Source organism: Acomys minous (genome assembly GCF_964271855.1).
Source record: "Acomys minous genome assembly, chromosome: 3".
NCBI lineage: Eukaryota > Metazoa > Chordata > Mammalia > Rodentia > Muridae > Acomys > Acomys minous.
Window position 1 is genome coordinate 112,292,123 of NC_140485.1, and position 19,290 is coordinate 112,311,412.

General features: G+C 39.2%; 1 protein-coding gene across 10 annotated transcripts in view; it reads right to left on the reverse strand.

Annotated features, from left to right (window-relative positions):
- PTPRK (protein tyrosine phosphatase receptor type K) overlaps positions 1 to 19,290 on the reverse strand; it is a 516,193-nt gene that overhangs the window by 229,650 nt on the left and 267,253 nt on the right. For all 10 annotated transcript variants that reach the window (XM_084775132.1, XM_084775130.1, XM_084775139.1 and 7 more), the window contains exon 6: positions 6,800 to 6,974. In XM_084775132.1, coding sequence (XP_084631258.1) covers positions 6,800 to 6,974 — 175 coding nt within the window. The remainder of the gene's footprint in view (positions 1 to 6,799; positions 6,975 to 19,290) is intronic.

The window sequence follows — 19,290 nt, forward strand, 5'->3', positions numbered from 1 at the left end:
GAAGTCACTTTAGGAGATGGCAGGTAACATAAGAAATGTCCTGCATGTAGCTAAAAATGTCAGAAACTGCCAGGGGCAAGTGGTGTAATTAGATATAAATTGTGAGGACAAAACTTCCTAACAAGAACAGAGGTAACTTTTTCTGGCTTTTCTCCCCCTTTGTTTTAATATATAATCGCATATTCTGTGCTATTGTATCTAAATATGGTTCCAAACCAGGAGACAGGGTAAGAAAACAACGAAACAGTTTTTAGTCTAAGCTCAGAAAGTAAAACTTGGACAACATAAGTGTTCCTCCAAATTATACCCCAAAGATAACAATAATCCACTTCCTACTCAAGAGAAGAGAACACGTTTACAGGCCATCCTGTCTCTAAACCCAAATAACGGAGTAAAGAGAATACTGCAGATGTAAGTGTGGATGGCAGGCGTTACATTTGTCCTTTCATTTACCCTTATGACAGGCCGTAGTCTCAAATTCTAGTGTTTAATCTTGAAAGAGTAAAGCTATTTCTTTTTCTAAAAGTTCCTAACTCTTAAGTAAACAAAAGCCATGCTGAGATCTAACAGAAATGTAAATGTTTATCTACATTAGTAGGCTTTGGGCTGTTTTTAATTGCCGCTCAACTAAACATTTCCTAGAAAAGACAAAAACCCATCTATACTAACTCAGACAGGAAATGGGTTTCTACAGAATTGTGATAGCCCAACAGGCTAGGATGGGTGGCTTTATCATAACAGACATGTTTCCTTGGCTCTCGTGGTGAGGTCTGTAGTGGTCCTGAATATGTTTGTGTTTTCTGTGTTTGTAGTCCTAATTAAAGGTCCTATGTAGTAGGAAGCAAAATGCACGCACTACCCAGCCTTTAAGAAGATACAAGCACTTAACTGGAAAACAATTCATACTAACTCTAACTACAAGGGCCCACCCATGGGTAAGAGGCTGATAGATTGACAGACTGATAGACAAAGATGCTGTTATTGATGCTCATGAAGACATCTACTTGGAGGAATTAGAAGAGACCCAAGAAATACAGCACCACAGCAATAGTTAAGTCCCCAAGTTATGTCAGTAAACTTCCCAACATTATGACTTATCTCTCTGCCATCACAGATTGATTTCAGTTTGTCAGCTACAGGGCTTCCATTCAATTAACTCCCTATAAGACTCTCACAGTGTGACACTATTTACTGCATTAGTGATTAACAAGGGAGTTTAATAAAGTGGCTGCTCTGGTTGAGTATTTGTTGGTTTTTCCTTTGTTAGGGCATTATTTTCTTTTCTCATACATCTATAAATTTTACCAAAGTCTAAGTCAAAATTTCACGACAATAGAGTAATTCTGTATTATTCTACTGAATTAAATTATAAAGGTTCCAAGGCTGAGATGACTGTTTATTTAGTTGTTTTTATTCAAGGACTTGATAAGGGCAGGTAGTTGACTTTCCAATGAAATTCCAAGGGAAGACAGAGAGATTGGAAAATCTTAGCACAAACACAAACAGACTTTGCTGTTTTCTTTTGGCTTTGAGATTAAGCTAAGGGGAAGAGTGAAAAGGAAGAAGCCTATATATATATATATATAAAACAAGACCCTGTGGACAGAAGTCCTCTCATAAACATGAGTCCAGATTATATTCATCCTGAATTTCAAAAGCCAGGAGCTGAAGGCTCCAGAGTAAAGACCTACAGCCCATGCTTGGAAATCAAATTCCCTCAAGATCCGCACAAATGATTATTTAGCATGTCAATGATGCACTTTCTCGCTGAGTCCTTGCAAAACTTCTTAAGAAGAATGTGGACGATCCAAACTCCCCAAAAGAATCACTTCAAAAGATCAGTGGCCAGCAGCTCACAGCTAAACATTCTCTGGCACTTCACACAAGTGCACCACCCTCAGAAAAAAATGCAGGTGTCCTTTGGGAAAAGATCCGTGCTGCATCTAAATTCTTGAAATAAACTTAGAGAAAGAAAATAAAACGACAACGGCTACTCAGGCAAAGCATGTTTTACATGGTATAGTTCTAGAGAGTAGCCATTAGGATACACAGACAGTGGAATTGAAACAATGGTACAGAGAAGAGCAAAGAACAGTTTAGGTCATCTTAAGCTCTAATGACGTAAGAGTTAATTTTCTTTTCAATAAACAAAGATCTCATTATAATTTTTAATATTTTTCAACTTGGAAAGAAAACATTCCTCTGACTGATTATAAGAGCTACTCAAATCTGTTTCTGTTTTCTGGTTCTCTAATGGTTCAGTATCTGAAAAAAGGATACTGTCTCCCTCATTTGGAATTTAGATGTGTCTCAGGCATCTTGAACAATGAGCCACTGAATCAGAAGTAGGTACTAGGAATGAGAGGAGACTCTAAATGTTTTCTTTATGTTCTTCAAGGGTACAGTAGCAAAGCAAAAAATTAAACTATGAAACTTTTAAATCTCCTCTAAACTTACATCGACTGGCTCTGCTGACTGTGGAGGCTTTCCCACCTTTCTAAGGGCATTAAAGGGAAGGAAATTAATACGTGGTTTATCAGCGTGCTCCTCAACTTTCATATTTCATATTTTATAAAATGTAGATGTTTAAATTGCAACTTCCAAAACAAACAAACCAACCTTCACACTGACTTCCTGCCCAGTTGACTAGATTTCACAACAGAAGTAAAGAAAAGCAATCTTCAAGTCACCATTAAGGAAAAAGATCTTGCTATGAATTCATGAGTTTGCCAGCAATGCTATGAAAACTGGTTAAAAATCAATACTGTGTGGCATTAAGCAGGCTGCTGATGGTCCACAGCTAGAAATCCATGGCCTTTAAACCACTAGCTAGCGAAACTATCAGTAAAGTGTGTCACTCTTTCCACTGGCCAAATGCCTTTGCCGTTAATAGAAAAAATGAAATATTTACAAGTGATGTTTTTAACTAGTAGGTACAGAGAGATGATAGAATGAGAAAAAGAATATTGGACAACAGAATACTAATTTTTCAGGTAAAAAAACTTTTGAGCTAAACTTCAAAGTAGCTCCACCAGCTCACCTGAGACAGTGAAGACCAGTCCGTGTGCTGCTCTATTTGGATCCCTGGTGGATTGGATCAGAGTATTTAATTGTGCTGGTGTCATTTCACTGGGAGGTAAATTGATCTTGTGGTATGAGCCCAAAGCACCCCAAATCACTGACATTACAGTAAAAAACTGCAAGGAGCCTCGGTCCTTAGTGACTAGACCAATCAACCCAGAAGTTTTCTTCTGCACGCCTCGTCAAAACATCAGTAAGTTGGGCCTGTGATGTACACCATCTCACTACATTCAGTATCGTTATCAATTGAGCAATGTCAAACAACAATGATGAATAAGCTAAATACAAGTATTTAATAAACTTGGGTAAATGTGTCTGCGATTCACACTAATCATAGCTAAAGTTGAGTTATTAACTAAGAAGAGATAAATGTATTGATCAAATATGTTTCATTTCCAGAGCATTTTACAATGGCTAATAAGAGACTTCAAAATTTGAAAGCCAAAGCACTAACAACTTTAAAACAAAATGAAACAAAGATGTAATTTTCAAAAATTTAAAAGCTAGTCAGGCCTGATGGTGCACACCTTTAATTCCAGCACTCAGGACTCAGGGAGGCAGAGGCAGGCAGATGACTGTGAATTTAAGGCCAGCCCGATCTACAATGTGAGTCTAGGACAGCCAAGGCTACACAGAGAAACCCCTACTTGAAAACCCAAATAATAATAATAATAATAATAATAATAATAATAATAATAATAATAATAATAATGCGTGTCTGTGATCCCATCACTTAGGATACAGGGGACTGGAGAAACAGGGAAGAGGTCAATAGCAGCCAAAGGTACAGGAGACTCTTTTCCCAAAACAATAGAAAAAATGTAAAAAGTAGGAAGGCAAAACATCAAAGAATTTTCTCCAAGTTCTCAGAGGGTCATATTTTGGACAGATGGAAATTGATCTGTGACTGGGGAAACAGACATACGTGAGGCAATGACGGAGGGTAGCAACCAAGAGAGTCACCCACTAGCCTAGCTTTCCTGAGGAGCTGGTAACCACCACTTCTGCACACTCTTCTCAGACAGCACTCCTCAAACATGCAGCTTCACTGAACAAGAATGACTCTGCTTAGTCTCTGATGTGCAAAGGCTTCTTTGTCAGTAAGATGGGCTACCGCAAGCTGCAGAAGTTACTGTTAGTCATAAGGTCACAAAGTAAATCCTGTTCACCATACCAACTCAGCTCTTCCCATGGCACTGGGAATGCATAGATCAATACTCTTCAGCATGAGAATTTGCAGTAAGATTTTCACTTGTGGCAAACCAGGGGGATGGGGGTGGGGGTGGGAGGAAAGCCTTAAGCATGCCCTGTCACTTCCAGTTTAAGAGAAAATGCACTAATAAACTCTTACCCATGGGTCATGTTTGACAACAGGCAACACGATGCCAGTTCTCATTAAAGACTATTCATATCACTGCCCCAAAAATTTCCTTTAAAATTACCGTCTTTTGTGTCCATGTGGCAGGACATCAGTTTTAAACATGCCACTGAGAGATAGGACCTGTCACCACAGCTAATTTTCCCCATTGTTTCAGTACCAGGACAGCTGACACCCAGGAGGAGGGTTTGGGTTAGCAATCAAGAAAACTGACCCCCGTGGAGATGGTTCTGGTTAGAAATATTTATTTTGTGGTTATCTGGGCAAATAAGAAAGTGTATTCCAATATAACAGTTCTCAGATAAGATGACAAGCAAAATATCACCTGTAAATATTAGATGCAGATCTTAAAATATGTTGAAAATAAGGAAAGCTATCAAAAGTATCAAAATGAGTATTTTATAATGTCAGCCAAAGTCTAGCTCATCATCAAAAGCACCGCGACACTTTAACACACTCATCTCACTGACCCTGAAGCAAAGTAGGTAACAAGTGGGACTGCTTTTTATCAAAGAAGAAAGAGTAAACTCTGTATGGAATTTAAGAATTATATTTAAATGCTATTAAAACAACGCATTTGTCAGCAACTACAGAGAACTAGGCCTCAGTAAAATGGTAGAAATGTACTTGCAAATTAAGCAGCAGGAAACAGGGGTATCACTTGGTCCTTGAATGCTTAGAAACCATGTAGTACACCCTGAGCTTGTTATCTAGCACTGTCAAAACCAAAAAAGAAATGAAGGGGTAAAAAAAGAATATTACAAATAGGCAAGACTTAATCATGCTTACCTAATTGTTTTTAATGAATGGGCAAAACTTTCCATTAGTAGGTAGGGCCTATCTGTACAAAGGACGTGAATAAAACTATCACCTGCTTTATATAAACATCAGGTACATCCAGTGTGTGCCCATTTAAAGTGTGTATGTACCTGTGTGTATCTCTATTGTATCATATGCTCACCTGGGTGTCTTATAGTAGTTAGGGTACCAAAAGACACTCTATGTGCACTAACCAGGAATCACTTCCTTTAATGTTGTATCTTTTGACTAATGACACAGGACTTGGAAGATGCAGTGAGCATGGGCTTCACTAACAGACCAACATCCCTGTAAACACAGCGTGTGAAATACCTACAAAAGGCCCAAGCACATCTGTGTCTTCGGAGTTTGAATCATATGAAAGAGACAGCATTGGTGCTCCACAGCACAATACCGATGATCCAGAGTCACATGAGAGGGGCTAAAATGCGGTCGACACCAACGAGAACGTATAATGTATTAATGTGAATGTATAGAATGTTACCTTTCTGAGCCAGGCTGTAAAATAGTGCAGTGTTTTCTTGTTCTTTACTAAAAGGGTCTGTAACTTTTACCCAGCGTCTTCTCCTATCCACATGACTCTTTAGAACCCCTTTTTCATCCTACATTCACAGATGGCTCAGCTACTGCACTGCACAATCCCAGGGCTCAGTTTTCATTAGACTGACCCATTGCCTTCATGCTCACATTTACCCAACTTCTCATTATTTTCATATGTATTAATACTGACTGTCTGATATCCAGCTCAACAAAGCTACTTTGCTTCTAAAATTTCATAAAACTAAAACTCCATAATCTAACCTGCATCTGTTTATGTAAGATTCTGAAGGAGCCCACTGTCAAGGACCAGGTTGCAATGCTCTCTGCATCTCTCTACACTGCTTCCCTGTGACCTAAATCACTATCTGAGATAAAAATAAGAACTCGTAAATTTTTAATTAAGGTAATATGTATCTTGACCTTGCTTATATTTTCCCTGAATTCACCATAAGTGTATAATATGACAAGCTCTCATGTTTCCTAATAACTTTAGCATCTAAGAGTATTAGGGAAAACTAGTTCTAACTTCCTAAGATTTGATAAAGAGCCAGAAGTAATAAGCACGAACTTCAGAGGTATTGATAATGTTTATAAGTCGACCCGAAATAGAGTGTTTATTGTGACCTTGTTACAATATTCCTCAGAATGAAGCCCTATATTAGAACCTAAAGAATGTCATGAACAGGAGGGAGCATCACTTAAGTTAATGAGAATTATAAGGTGATATACAGAAGAAAATACTATACACTTCATCACCACATTAACATGGTAAAATAAGATGATCACTTGATAAGACATTGGTTGGAGAACTAATTGACAAAATTTAAAACTCGTCTTTACTTGACATTGTCAGCATGTAGATAATGATAAGGAGCCGTGGCTTGCAATGAAGAATACCAGGGCTTAAAAACCAACCACTGTGTCTACAGACGTGCTGAGTTCTAATAAAGGCATGCAATTTCATGAAGCAGTAAGTGTTACCTCTCACAATAAGCTGAGCAAAATTGGAGACTCCAGAGCCCCGTTCGGACTGAGTTACGCAGCGGTACAGATCCTGGTCAGTTTTTGTCACTTCCTGCAATCTGAAAGAGGCAGCAAATCTTCTGTGATTGATGTTCTTTGTCTGGGCTACGGGTATGTCTTCTCCATTTCGTCTCTGCAAACAGAAACCAATCTTCAGAAACAGGTTGTTCAGCATGCCATAAATCTAAAGTATCTCGGCAGGCAATATCTGTGATGAATTATTCTGGTTGCTAAACTATACGGAAGACGCTTGTGTAGCCCCACAAATTTTTACCTTTGTCATGCAATCAGACAAAGGAAATAATCCTGGGATCCTTTAAAGGATGTATGGTTGACTCTATTTTCTCAGTTTTCCATAAAATTGTTATGGCGAAATATATACATTAACAAAAGAGCTGATGGTGCTATAAAAAAAAATGGTCAATGGTTCCTTTATGGGCAAAGAAGCTTATGGTGCTACCAAGCTGTCCAGCACAGGCCCTGTGATAGTCATCCGCCAAGGAGACGAAGACCAGGCCATATGCATCCTTATTCCAAATAGATAGGACGGACAATAAAATGCTGAATGATGACTGAGAGTCAACTCTAAATCTGTGCTCTTGGCAAACTACTATCTCTTAAGGATTAATGGCACCCAATTTATACATTTTAAAGAAGTTATCAAAAAAAGGCCTAAATGCCCAAACCCTACATATCAACTTTGAAAATGAAAAAGTAGGGAACATATTTATGATATCATGGTAGCATACAAAACCAATAAGTATAAACTATAAAAGAGATGATGGTAACTTTCAACTACAGTAAAACTTACAGCTTCTATATGTTGAAAGGCATTATAAATAAAGTGGGGATAGCATAGACTATGATGAGATATTTTTGAAAAAATATAACCACCAAAAGATAAACAGCTAGGATGTGTAAAGATATTGTATAGTTCAATAAGAAAGTTGATTTTTAAAAAAACAGTAAAAAACTAGTCAGGCCATAAAAAGATTTTTCTTAAAAACTTATGTTATAGTTTAGCAACGAACAATGAAAGCAGCTATTCCTCCAAATTTTAAAATTTCTATGTCAAAGACAGACAAATTCCAAAGAGAAATTCTTAACTATGAGAAAGAATTAGGGAGGGGCTCGGGCTTATTTCTTATTGGTGCAGCTCTAAGTGGCCATGGCATTAAAACAATATGAAATATTATTTCAAAAGACTACATGTAGGTAGCAGAACTACTGATGATTTTCTACACTAGAAGTGATTTACAAAAATGATTAATATTTAGAAAATCTTACACAGGCTAGGAGTGCAGCACGGTGGCTAGAATACGAACCTAGCATTAGGAAGGCCTGGCTTTGATCCCAGCACCACATAAAGCAGGCATGGGGGATGCACATTTGCAATCCCTGCAGGATTATTCACAAGTAAATGAGAGAGAGAGAGAGAAGAAAAAAACAACAGGAAGTGCACAGACCTCAGCATTTCCCACTTCTACATTTCTACTACTGCATCATCCCCGTATGTGTGACGGAGAAAATCTATGGCAGTACGGACTTGGGCATAGTTTGTAATGGTAAGATATAGGAAGAGCTAATACTTTTAGAGTTTTCCTCATTCAATAAATGGAGTTAACAAAGTAAACTGGGTGCTGAAGTGAGCGGGTACAAAGTGCAAAGGCTGCAGCTTCCATCCTCAGACAGCGCTACTGACAGCATTTATTCACTAACTCAGATGGAAGCAGTCTGTGGGGGCAACGATTCCCAGTTCTCAAAGCAGCATCACAGCCTCTCAAGGTTTTTTTTTTTTTTTTTTGGAAAAAGTAACAACTATTTAGCACTCACTGCTCCCTCATCCCACTGGCTGGTAATGTATGTGTATGTGTGCAAAACAATAAAGGAGGGAGGGAGAGAGGGAGGGGGGAAGGGAGCAGAAAGGTGAGAGAGGAAGGAGGGGGGAGGGAGGACCCTTAACAAATAGAAGGTATAACACACATGTAACAAATATTTACTTCTAGCAAATTAGAGTGTGAATAGATGAATGGCCATTTGGAAACGTTTTGTGAACATCTGTACATTACAAATGAGACATTATATTGCTTTAATTTTTCTTGATCTTGCTTCCTTGTTAGGGACAAAGGCAGAGTCTGATAATTTCCTTAGTCCTAAACTACACTGTTTCTTGACTCGTACTTATCAAAACCTGAAATTATACATATCAAAATTATGGAATGCAATTATCTGTGACCGTAACATTATATGTGCACTCAAGTCTCACGCTTCTACATTTTTTTTTCACTCATAATTTTGTTAATTCTCTCCTGACCCACTGATTCTATGAACTGTGTACCAAAAACCCCTTCTCAAGAAACATTATGTGAAATAAACCTAAATAGACGCGCCTATTGCCAAAGTGATTGGTTGCTCTGTACAAGGCTCAACACTGCTTCTCAGACTCCTCCGCAGCTGAAGGACACACTGAGCACCTAGAATGTTCTCCCTCATTAACTGGCACTGGACCTTTCACCTTCACCAGCATTCCTAGTGCTGGTGCAAAGGTGGGAATTTCCTTTAGCATGATTAAAGATCCTTCAGAGGAAAAACAAAACAAAACAAACAAAACAAAACAAAACCGGCCAAGATTCAGGCATGTAGCTTGCAGGTCAGTCTTGAACTCTCCCACCCAGCAGCATTCAAACCACTGGGGACCCTCACAGAGCCAATTACTCTAACAGCCCTGTGAGATTTCTCAGTCACCTCCAAATTTACTCTGGCATTTCTGGTGCTTCACAGTGTTCTTTTGTATCATACACATCCATTGCCTAGCACCATGATATTTTCCTTATGAAGCACAATTTTCTGTGCATTTTTTTCCCTTTCTTTAGAGACAAGGTTTCATTGTGCAGCCCTGGCTGTCCTAGAACTAGCTCTGGAGACCAGCCTGCTGGCCTCAAAGTCACAGAGACATACCTGTTTCTGCCTTCTGAGTGCTGGGATTAAAGGCATGTGCCACCACTGCCCTCCATTATGCAACCCTTTACTCAGTGTTTCCAGTCACCCACTCTTCCAGTGATAACCTCACTTTCTGCTCATTTACCTTATTATTTGAGCAAGGTCAACTTCAGTTCTCTCTGCCTCGGTTTCTCATCTCACTCCTATTCTATAGACTTTTCACGTCTTATCACTGTGGGAAATGTCATAAATGCCATCACAAAAATATTCACAAAAGTCTTACTAGAATGTATTAACTGATTTTGATAATTTGAATCTTTAGTAACTTAACATATTTTGATAGATGTGATTTTGCCTTTGTGTATTCAAATAGTCCTGAAGAGAGATCTGGTGGTTTGAATAAGAATGGTCCCCATAGGCTCATATATTTGAATACTTAGTCATCATGGGGTGGCACTATTAGAGAAGGATTAGGAGATGTGGCCCTGTTGGAGTAGGTGTGGCTTTGTTGAATAAACTGTGCCACCAGGGGGAGGGCTTTGAGGTTTAAAAGGCCAAGCCAGTCCCAGTGTCTCTCTCTTCCTGCTTCCTGCTTCAGATGCACAACTCTCAGCTCCTGCACCAGAACAGGTCTGCCTGCGTGCCCTAATGGAACTGTGAAACTGTAACTGTAGGCCAGCCACAGTTGCTGTGTGGTCGTGATGGCTCTTCACACCAAGAGAACACTGACTAACAGATCATATTTAAGAGCTTCATGTTTTCCCGACATCAACACTTCACAACCAACAAACTTTTCTGATTTCACATATACCACAACTAGGACACACTGAGGCCATCAAGTATGGATATCATGAAGCAGATGGGACTTATTTTTATATCTTCTTTTATTACTGCATTGGTATATATCTATACAATGTATATCTTTTTTTTTTAAACTCACATAGTGTGTAACTGATTAGTACAACTATCTTGTCAAATAATATAATTATAAAAATAAACTTAGGGGGCTGCAGAGATGGTTCAGAGGTTAAGAACACTGGTTGTTCTGCCAGTGATCTTGAGGTCAAATCCCAGCACCTATATGGTGGATTATAACCATCTATAATGAGATCTGTTGCACTTTTTTGGTATGCAGACAGACACATAGGCAGAATACAGTATACATAATAATAAATAAATAATCTTCAAAAAATTTTATCCTGATATTAGTCTCTTTTCAATAATTACTAATAAGCACCAAATATCTGGTACCATACTAGCTACTACTTTGGTTCTGTTACTTTTCTTTCTTATAAAGATTCTACGATAATAGTTCCTACTTATACCATAAAATTGGGATCCGCAAACATCAGAGATGAGACATATATATAGCCAGTAAGTACAAGTACTAAACTTCAAACCCCACAGCTACTGGTTCTCAGTTTCACTAGAGCTCTGCTCCAATGACTCACTGTTTACTGCTGAGCATTGATCACTATGTTGCTCTAAGAAAACATAATCCACTGTACTGGCTTTGCTTTTGTTGCTCAATTGCTGTAATTCACAACACTAAAAGTATCTGATACCCTATGAGCATATACAGGGGGAGGAGGTCCCCCTCAGTCACAGCCATAGGGGAGGGGAGTAAGGGGAAAATGGGAGGGAGGGAGGAATGGGAGGATACAAGGGATGGGATGACAATTGAGATGTAATATGAATAAATTAATAAAATATATTAAAATAAAATAAAAGTAGAAAAAAAAACCTATCAGTTGAGACGATGTACACAACAAAGAGCTCTGAGGAGGAAACCTGAGGCTTCTCTGAACTAGGAGAAAGATCTGTGGACCCCGATTTTATGGTATAAATAGAAACTGTTACCATAATATGATAAGCACAAAGTGATTTGGCAGGGCTTCCAATGCCTGGACCCTTCCCACGACCACCACCGCTCTGTCCTGCAGATCCTGGCTAACTGTGCCAGCTTGCTCATGCTCACATAGGACGTCTACTGAGTGGTCCCTGGAGCACAGTGGTGCCTGAAGCACAGCCATCCCTCCTCTGTGGCAGGAGTATGAAGTCAGGGTATCATGGTTCTACCACAGGCCCATGCCAAAAAAATGACACCCGAGAGTCAGCACTGAGAGACTCTGAGGTCATTATCAACTCTGTGGTGAAATAAAAGTTTTAGGTTACCCTGACGGGCACTGCAATCTGGCCTCTGTCTCAAAATAGACAAAATGAGCAAACAGAAACTATGGGTGATGAATAAAATGCGACAGAGAAAACATTAAATAAAAGAACTTTAGATTTGAATATGTAAAATCAATGTGAATTTTGGAAGCATTTTTGGCTTTTAAATGTGTGTGTGTGTGTGTGTGTGTGTGTGTGTGTCTGTGTGTGTGTGTGTGTCTGTGTGTGTTTCTCACTTGAAAGGTCCAGCAGTGGAAATCCCTCAACACCTAAATGATTGTGCTGATAAGCATTTTATCAATTATAAAACAAAACGTGACACCCCGGGAGACTGACTTGAGGAACATCTCACAAAAGCCAGAAGCAAGGAAAAAACCCACAAGAATACTCAGGAGATAGATAGCTGCTGCTTAGGAAACAGAATCCGATGAATTCTGAGACCATGACATATTTTTAAGTGCAGGAGTTCATAGCAACACTGGAAGAAACACAGTCACTCATGCTCTGGGGACGGCAAAGCATCAGCTTGCTGTATTGAGAACCAACAAATGAGGCAATAACTGCAGGAGCATCTCCTGGGTGTTTCCAGATCTCATCAAACTGATGTTGGGATTAGCCACCATGGGGCGTGTGAAGGGTGTGTTAGAACATGTGACACGAGAGCAGAGAGGCATGGGAGGGCACAAGGGGGCAAAGGAACAGAGAAAAAGACGGGGAATCAACGAGAGCAAATTCTGCATGAAAATAACATAATGAAACAGATTACTTAGCATGCTCTTTCTAAAAATAAGCAAATCACAAAATAACAGAAAAGACATAAAACCTAAAGTAAAGTAAAAAACAAACAAACAAACAAAAAAAACCACAATTTCAAGAATTAAGCACATTAAGGACTACCAGCTTGAAGATAATGAAAGATGAGACTGTTCGGACTTTTTCTATATCATACCAGGCACCAATTACATTGTGATTAAAGGATCAAATATGACCCTGGACCTGGCTTCAATTTCCTGAAAAACACCGAGAAATGAAACCATGTTGACCTAAAGTCAACATGACAAACAATTGGCAAAATAAAGACTAACAAAATATCTTTTAAAAGGTCTAAGAATCCTCAATAGGTAAACAGTGAGGAAAAGAAAGTTTGGAGAGAGAACTAATGTTAAAGAGCTTACTTGTTTTAAATCTCTGAAACTATACTACAGTGGGCAGGGACATATTTCAATGTCATGACAGTGATGGCTGGACATGTAGCTCAGTAATAGAAATCTGCCCAAGATTGCACAAGGACACACACACACACACACACACACACACACACACACACACACACACACACACACATTCCCACATAAACACACATAAATTAGAGCCATAACATTAATTAGGCAGGCTTTCACTGCATATATTCTATTATATTATAAAATGATCTCATAAATATTAGATCTATTTATTGATCTACTTTTCATAGCAGAGGAATCAGTAAATATAAATTATATATGAAAATGAAACGAGATATATTACTTTGGACACTAATTTTAAAAATAACCACTTTTTAAGCACACAGAAAAAAAAAACAATAATGGAGTAAGAGAATATCAGAATTCCCCAAGGAGAAAAAGGAAAAGAAAAACTGTCAAAGTCTGATGTGATACATATCACAGTGGCTTAGTGGGAAAATGCTGACATGCCTGAGAGACAAACACGCTGAAAGGGTCCCTCCACACCCGTTATATGGGTGCTACACTCACGCATAGTGTGATAATCATTTACTGACTTTGATAAGAAGAAATCTTGGAGGTGATAAAGAAAGTAAGGCATATGCCACAGATTATTCATTTATAGTACTTGATGTAATGTGTAGACATTTCACGTAGGTTATATTACTATTTTTTTAATCCACTGTGCCTGTGAAGCTTTGAACATCACAAAGAAAGCATCAGATACAAAAAGAGTAGTACCCCTAAAACTTCTATATGATACAATGATTGCAACACACACACACACACACACACACACACACACACACGATGCTAAAATATCAAAGTTAAACTTTCGGAACCATGATACATGTCAGTGAATTTTTCTCAAGATCTACACAGAGTGCTTTATATGAAGTCAGGAAGGCAGACTACAACGGATGAACTATAATAATCAAACGGCCCAGGGGAGAAACACCAGGCTCTATGAGATGCTAGCTACTACTAAGTCCAAGGCCTCTTGGGTCAACAGAATTCGCTGTAAAGCAGGACAGCCTAGAAGATTGTTTAATGAGAAAGGCCACAGCGACAATTAGAGTTAAATAGCAAGCTAGACTCCATCTATCAATTTAGGTCAAGAGTAGGCAACGAGAAGTGAGGACAGTTTGGAAGACAAGAATAAAATCACTCTCATGGGTAGTTATGAGGACCACCCAAGGCTTTCTCAGGCCACAACCCTCAAAGTGGCCTAGTAACGTTTACTGTGTTTAAAGAGCCATAATCCATTAGGGCGTCTCACAGTTCACTTGTATTTAAAATCGTTTACGTGCAATTACGAAGGTAGAATAAGGATGAAAGTAATCGATGGTTCTAGAGACGAGTTAGTTCAAGCCAGAAAATGAGAAGCAGACTGAGTATAAAAGTTAAATCTTGAGGTTTGGGGAATTATACTGCACAGCATTCCCATTTCCTCAAAAATCTGTTAACTGCTACCCACCAGATCCAAACCCATCCGTCTTCTTTAATCTGTACCTCCCGCAGATTTTCCAACTCGACTGCACTGCCCAGTCTGAGTCCATTGCTGCCTGATGTCGGGACTGCCAATGGCAGCTGCTGCGGCTTCCAATTCTGTCCATGCTCATGTGCCAGCCTTGCCATTCATTTTACTTATCGTTTTTCCTCACGGTGACCTCTCAGTGAGATCCTTCCTATACTGCTGGCCCACTTCACACAACTAAACATGTGCATTCTGCCTTCCAACTACACAGCGACGGCCATCACTGCAGATCTTCACTTCCTTGGGTCCACTGTGTGCTGACTTCCTGCTTACCTAAGGATGCTCATCAAATACCCAAGTCTGGGCTGATTACTTTCCTTCTGTGATATCTCTCTCTCTCTCTCTCTCTCTCTCTCTCTCTCTCTCTCTCTCTCTCTCTCTCTCTCTCTCTCTCTCTCTCTCTGTTAGAAATAAAGCCTCAAGTGTGAATGCTCTCCGGCATGAGCAGCCTGTGACAAGCCTTTTATCTTCCAGCAGCTTGTTCAGCTCTCAGCAGCCCAGCCCACAAGTGCAGGGCTCGGAGTTCAAATCAGCTTATGTGATGGAACACATAGCTTTAAAACTTAAGACCAGATTGCTGTTCTTCAGGGATATAGAAATAACAAATTATACCTTGCTTGTATTAGCCCCTAAAATGTGAGATTGTATATATCTTATTTCATCTTCCAGAAACTTCCAGAAGCATTTTGTGTTCTCCATTTAACCATATTGACATCAGTTTTTTTTATTTTTGCTTACTGTCTTGAGAACTACGTACTGTCTTTTTTATTTTAGTATTTCAGACCTACCGAAGTCTTTTACAATGCCAATTAACTACAAATGTCAGAAGTTTAAAAGTTCTGACAACTGGACAGTTTTCAATACATTGCATTTCTTTCTATCTTCTTTTTATGGCATCAATGTGAGCTGACCATAAATTGACACCTCTAGTCAGGTTAGGATTGAAAAATACCCTCGAAGTTATTTTTCAATGAATTTTCTAATATAAACTAGGTGACTATTCAGGCAGTAAACTGGCTCAGTCATTTCTTCATTTTGGAAGCTGCTACCCTATACTTCCAGTTCACTTAAGTATTTAAGTTTTATTCCTTCTCCAGTCTCTGATGAGGTTGAAGACCAGATAGTTTAGTCTTACTTGGTTGGTTAGGGGTTAAGATGTTTTTAGATCAAGATAGTTGTTTTAAGTTAATAGGGATGAGATATGGTAGATATTGATTTTCATTCAGAAATAGGAAAAATGTTTACTTCAAGTTTGCCAAATACAAATAGCCAAATCACTATGAATGCAACATTTACATAATTCCCCATTGTCTTGTGGTTCTTCCGGTTGTATGTATTTTATTCATGGGTAATGATATGAATTTATATGTTAAAAAAAGAAACATAATTTAAAAAAAAAGAAAAATACCCTCAAAGTTATTTTTTGATGAATTTTCTAGTATAAACTGTCTTATCAAGATATGGATTAATATCTTCAGAAAACTTTCTTTTCCTCATTATAATGAATCCAAAAATTGAAGAAAATAGTATCTATCATGAACAGTAAAACCCTTAGAAATACAGTATGCTACAAATCCCAGAGAATGAGCCTTCAATGATGCTTTTGTGTAGGACCTTTGGGAGCTGCTGAAGGCAAAGTGGCATTTGGATAGGGCAGGGGTGCATTTGCTCAAGTGAAGATGTTTTACTTTGACACCTCAATTTTCTGAAACTCATGTTTCATGTTTTCATTTACATGTAGATGTTCAAGTGCAGTCGAGGTACACAGTTGGGCAACTGAGCAGATTAAGTACCATGTGACCAGAAGTTTCAGATCTACCACTTTTTATGGACTCACAGCTGGCAACCCCTGGGACTTGAAGAGGTCAACTTCTCTCTGGTTGTTTTTTCAAAGCAATTTGCATCTCATTTTACTAATTTCACTCTCCAATTACTACTTTCAAGCCATTGCCTAAATTATCTGTTGCTCCATAAGGAATGACATTTCCTTTGGCTGAGAAACTCACTGTATCACACTACATTGGCAGCAATGTGCCTCACCAAGGGCAAAGCGGTGGCAGACTCTCTAACTTTGGCAGGTCCACTGAAGAGGCACCAGGCCAGTGCCTGGGGCGATTACTGACAGATTGGCCCAATTGCCATGGCTCTGGCTACAGTGTGCATAAGATTACCAGTAACATACTACACAGCCTCATTGCAACTCACCAAAACAAATGGTGCCACCAAACCTACCCACGCATTTCACTCCATTCAATAAATCCAATGTTGAATTTCTCTGCCCAGTTCAATGATGCATGCCTGCCAAGCTCTGGATGATAGATGGAGTCATTAGCATTTTAGGTTTTACACAGAACCTGAAGCCAAAGCATATGGTCTGACAGATGTTCCAGCAATGGGCTCTGTTTGATTTGCCATGCAGCTGTCCACTTCTACTGGACCTTCATGAAAGAGCAGACACTTATTCATTACAGTATGACCCATTTCAACCCTTCTCTGTCCCTAAGTTACAAGGTATTCTCAGAACACCAAGAGCAACCTTTCTTTTTTTTTTATGTTTTACGGAGACTAATGATTACAAACTACCTTGGAACCTAATCAAATCATTTTAGGTGATAGAATTTACAAAGACATCCAAAATGTGTGTGGGTCACACACATGATTAGTTCTGTCACTAAGTCGAGTCAATAGAAAAGCAAGTCTAGATCACTTCCCTACAGTGGAGCAGCCTTGCCAGGGCACAGAAGAAGATGACGCAGGCAGTCCTAAAGAGACTTGGTACTCTGGGATCAGTTGGTAAGGGAGGAGAGTTCCCCCTTTCTGAGGAAGAGGAGACTGGGATGGGGGAAGAGGATGGGAGGGTGGGACTGGGAGGAAAGAGGGGCTGGGCTACCATCAGGATGTAAAGTGAATAATTAATAGGAAAGAAGGAAGGAAGGAAGGAAGGAAGGAAGGACGGAAGGAAGGAAGGAAGAAAATCAACTGTGGTATGTTCATTTGTCCCCCCGTTCTCATTTTATTTAAAATGTATACATGCAGAATTGAACTTTGGGATTACAGGTACATGCCAACGGGCCCAACGTTCCTTAAGTTCTGTGATGTCTGTGGCACCCCAGACAGTTTCTCAGTCCTAGTCCAATCCTCGTCTCCTACACAAAACCAGTATTTGGGATGGAGAAATGGCTCAGCAGGTAAGAACAATGGTTGTTCTTACAAGGGACCTAAATTCGGTTCCCAGCACCAAGAATGTGACTCACAACCATCTCTTACAACAGTTCCAGGGGACACAACGCCCTCTTCTGATCTCTATGGGAAGAAGGCATAAACACGGTGTGCATTACTACATACAGACAAAACAAGCACATATATAAAATCATTAAATGTAAAAATAAAAAATCATGAAAAGGCCACTATTTTATTTTCTCATTTTCTGCATTCTAAACGTAATACAAAGGAGATCATACGTACTGAGTTATTTTTAGTCTTCTTCCTACCTAAAATACATGGATGGTACTGGGATTCATGTGTGCACTGTTGCATACACCAGTAGTTCACTTTTTTATAAGAACTAAAACAGTATCCTTTTGCTTGAATGGAAATTAACCTCTTAATTCATTCTACTGTTAAGGATCCTTTAAGATCTTAAACTCTAAATTATTATAAATAAACATGTTATAGACACTCTTAATGTCTTAACTAAGAGTTGTCGTAATATTTTTGAGTCAATATTTAGAAAGATACAGCTGCAACATATTGGTCAACGGCTTATAAATTTAACTATTTACTCTTTGGAGATTAGTGACATATATGCCAGGCTGGCCTCAAACCTGCCTAGATTGACATCAACCCTCTCATCCTCCTGCCTTCACTTACTGAGCACTGAGACTGCAGGTGTGGGCCATGCCTGGCCTATATATCACTGGGGATCAAACCCAGGGTCTCGTGCATGCTAGGCAAACACTCTACCAACTGAGCTATCTAAGTCCAAGTCCTATTCACTTCATCCTCAATCACTTTAACTCCTATTCATATTTTTTAGAAAGATAACACAAAGAAAGAACATGAACATTAGTGTATATAAAAGATGTGACCTCATACTGCTTTCCTGTGTGAACTTTATCTGTCTTGTGTCATGGATATAGGCAAATGTTTTACAAAAATTTCAGTATATGTGTAATATTCTGCTGGTGTTCTCAATTCTTGTGACCTGAGTCATAAGTATTATACTGTAGACTACCAGGTTTCTAGAATTACAGTTCCTTAGAAATAGAAACCTATACTAACATAATGATGGGCAGATCTGGGCCCAGGGATCCTGCTCAAACTATGGCACCAGCCAAGGACAATACATGGAGTAAACTTCAATCCCCTACCCAGATCTAGCCAATGGACAGGACATTCTCCACAGTTGAGTGGAGAGTGGGGTATGACTTTCACACGAACTCTGGTGCTCCATATTTGACCACATCCCCTGGATGGGGAGGCCTGGTGGCACTCAGAGGAAGGATAGCAGGCTACCAACAAGAGACTTGATACCCTATGAGCATATACAGGGAGAGGAGGTCCCCCTCAGTCACAGTCAT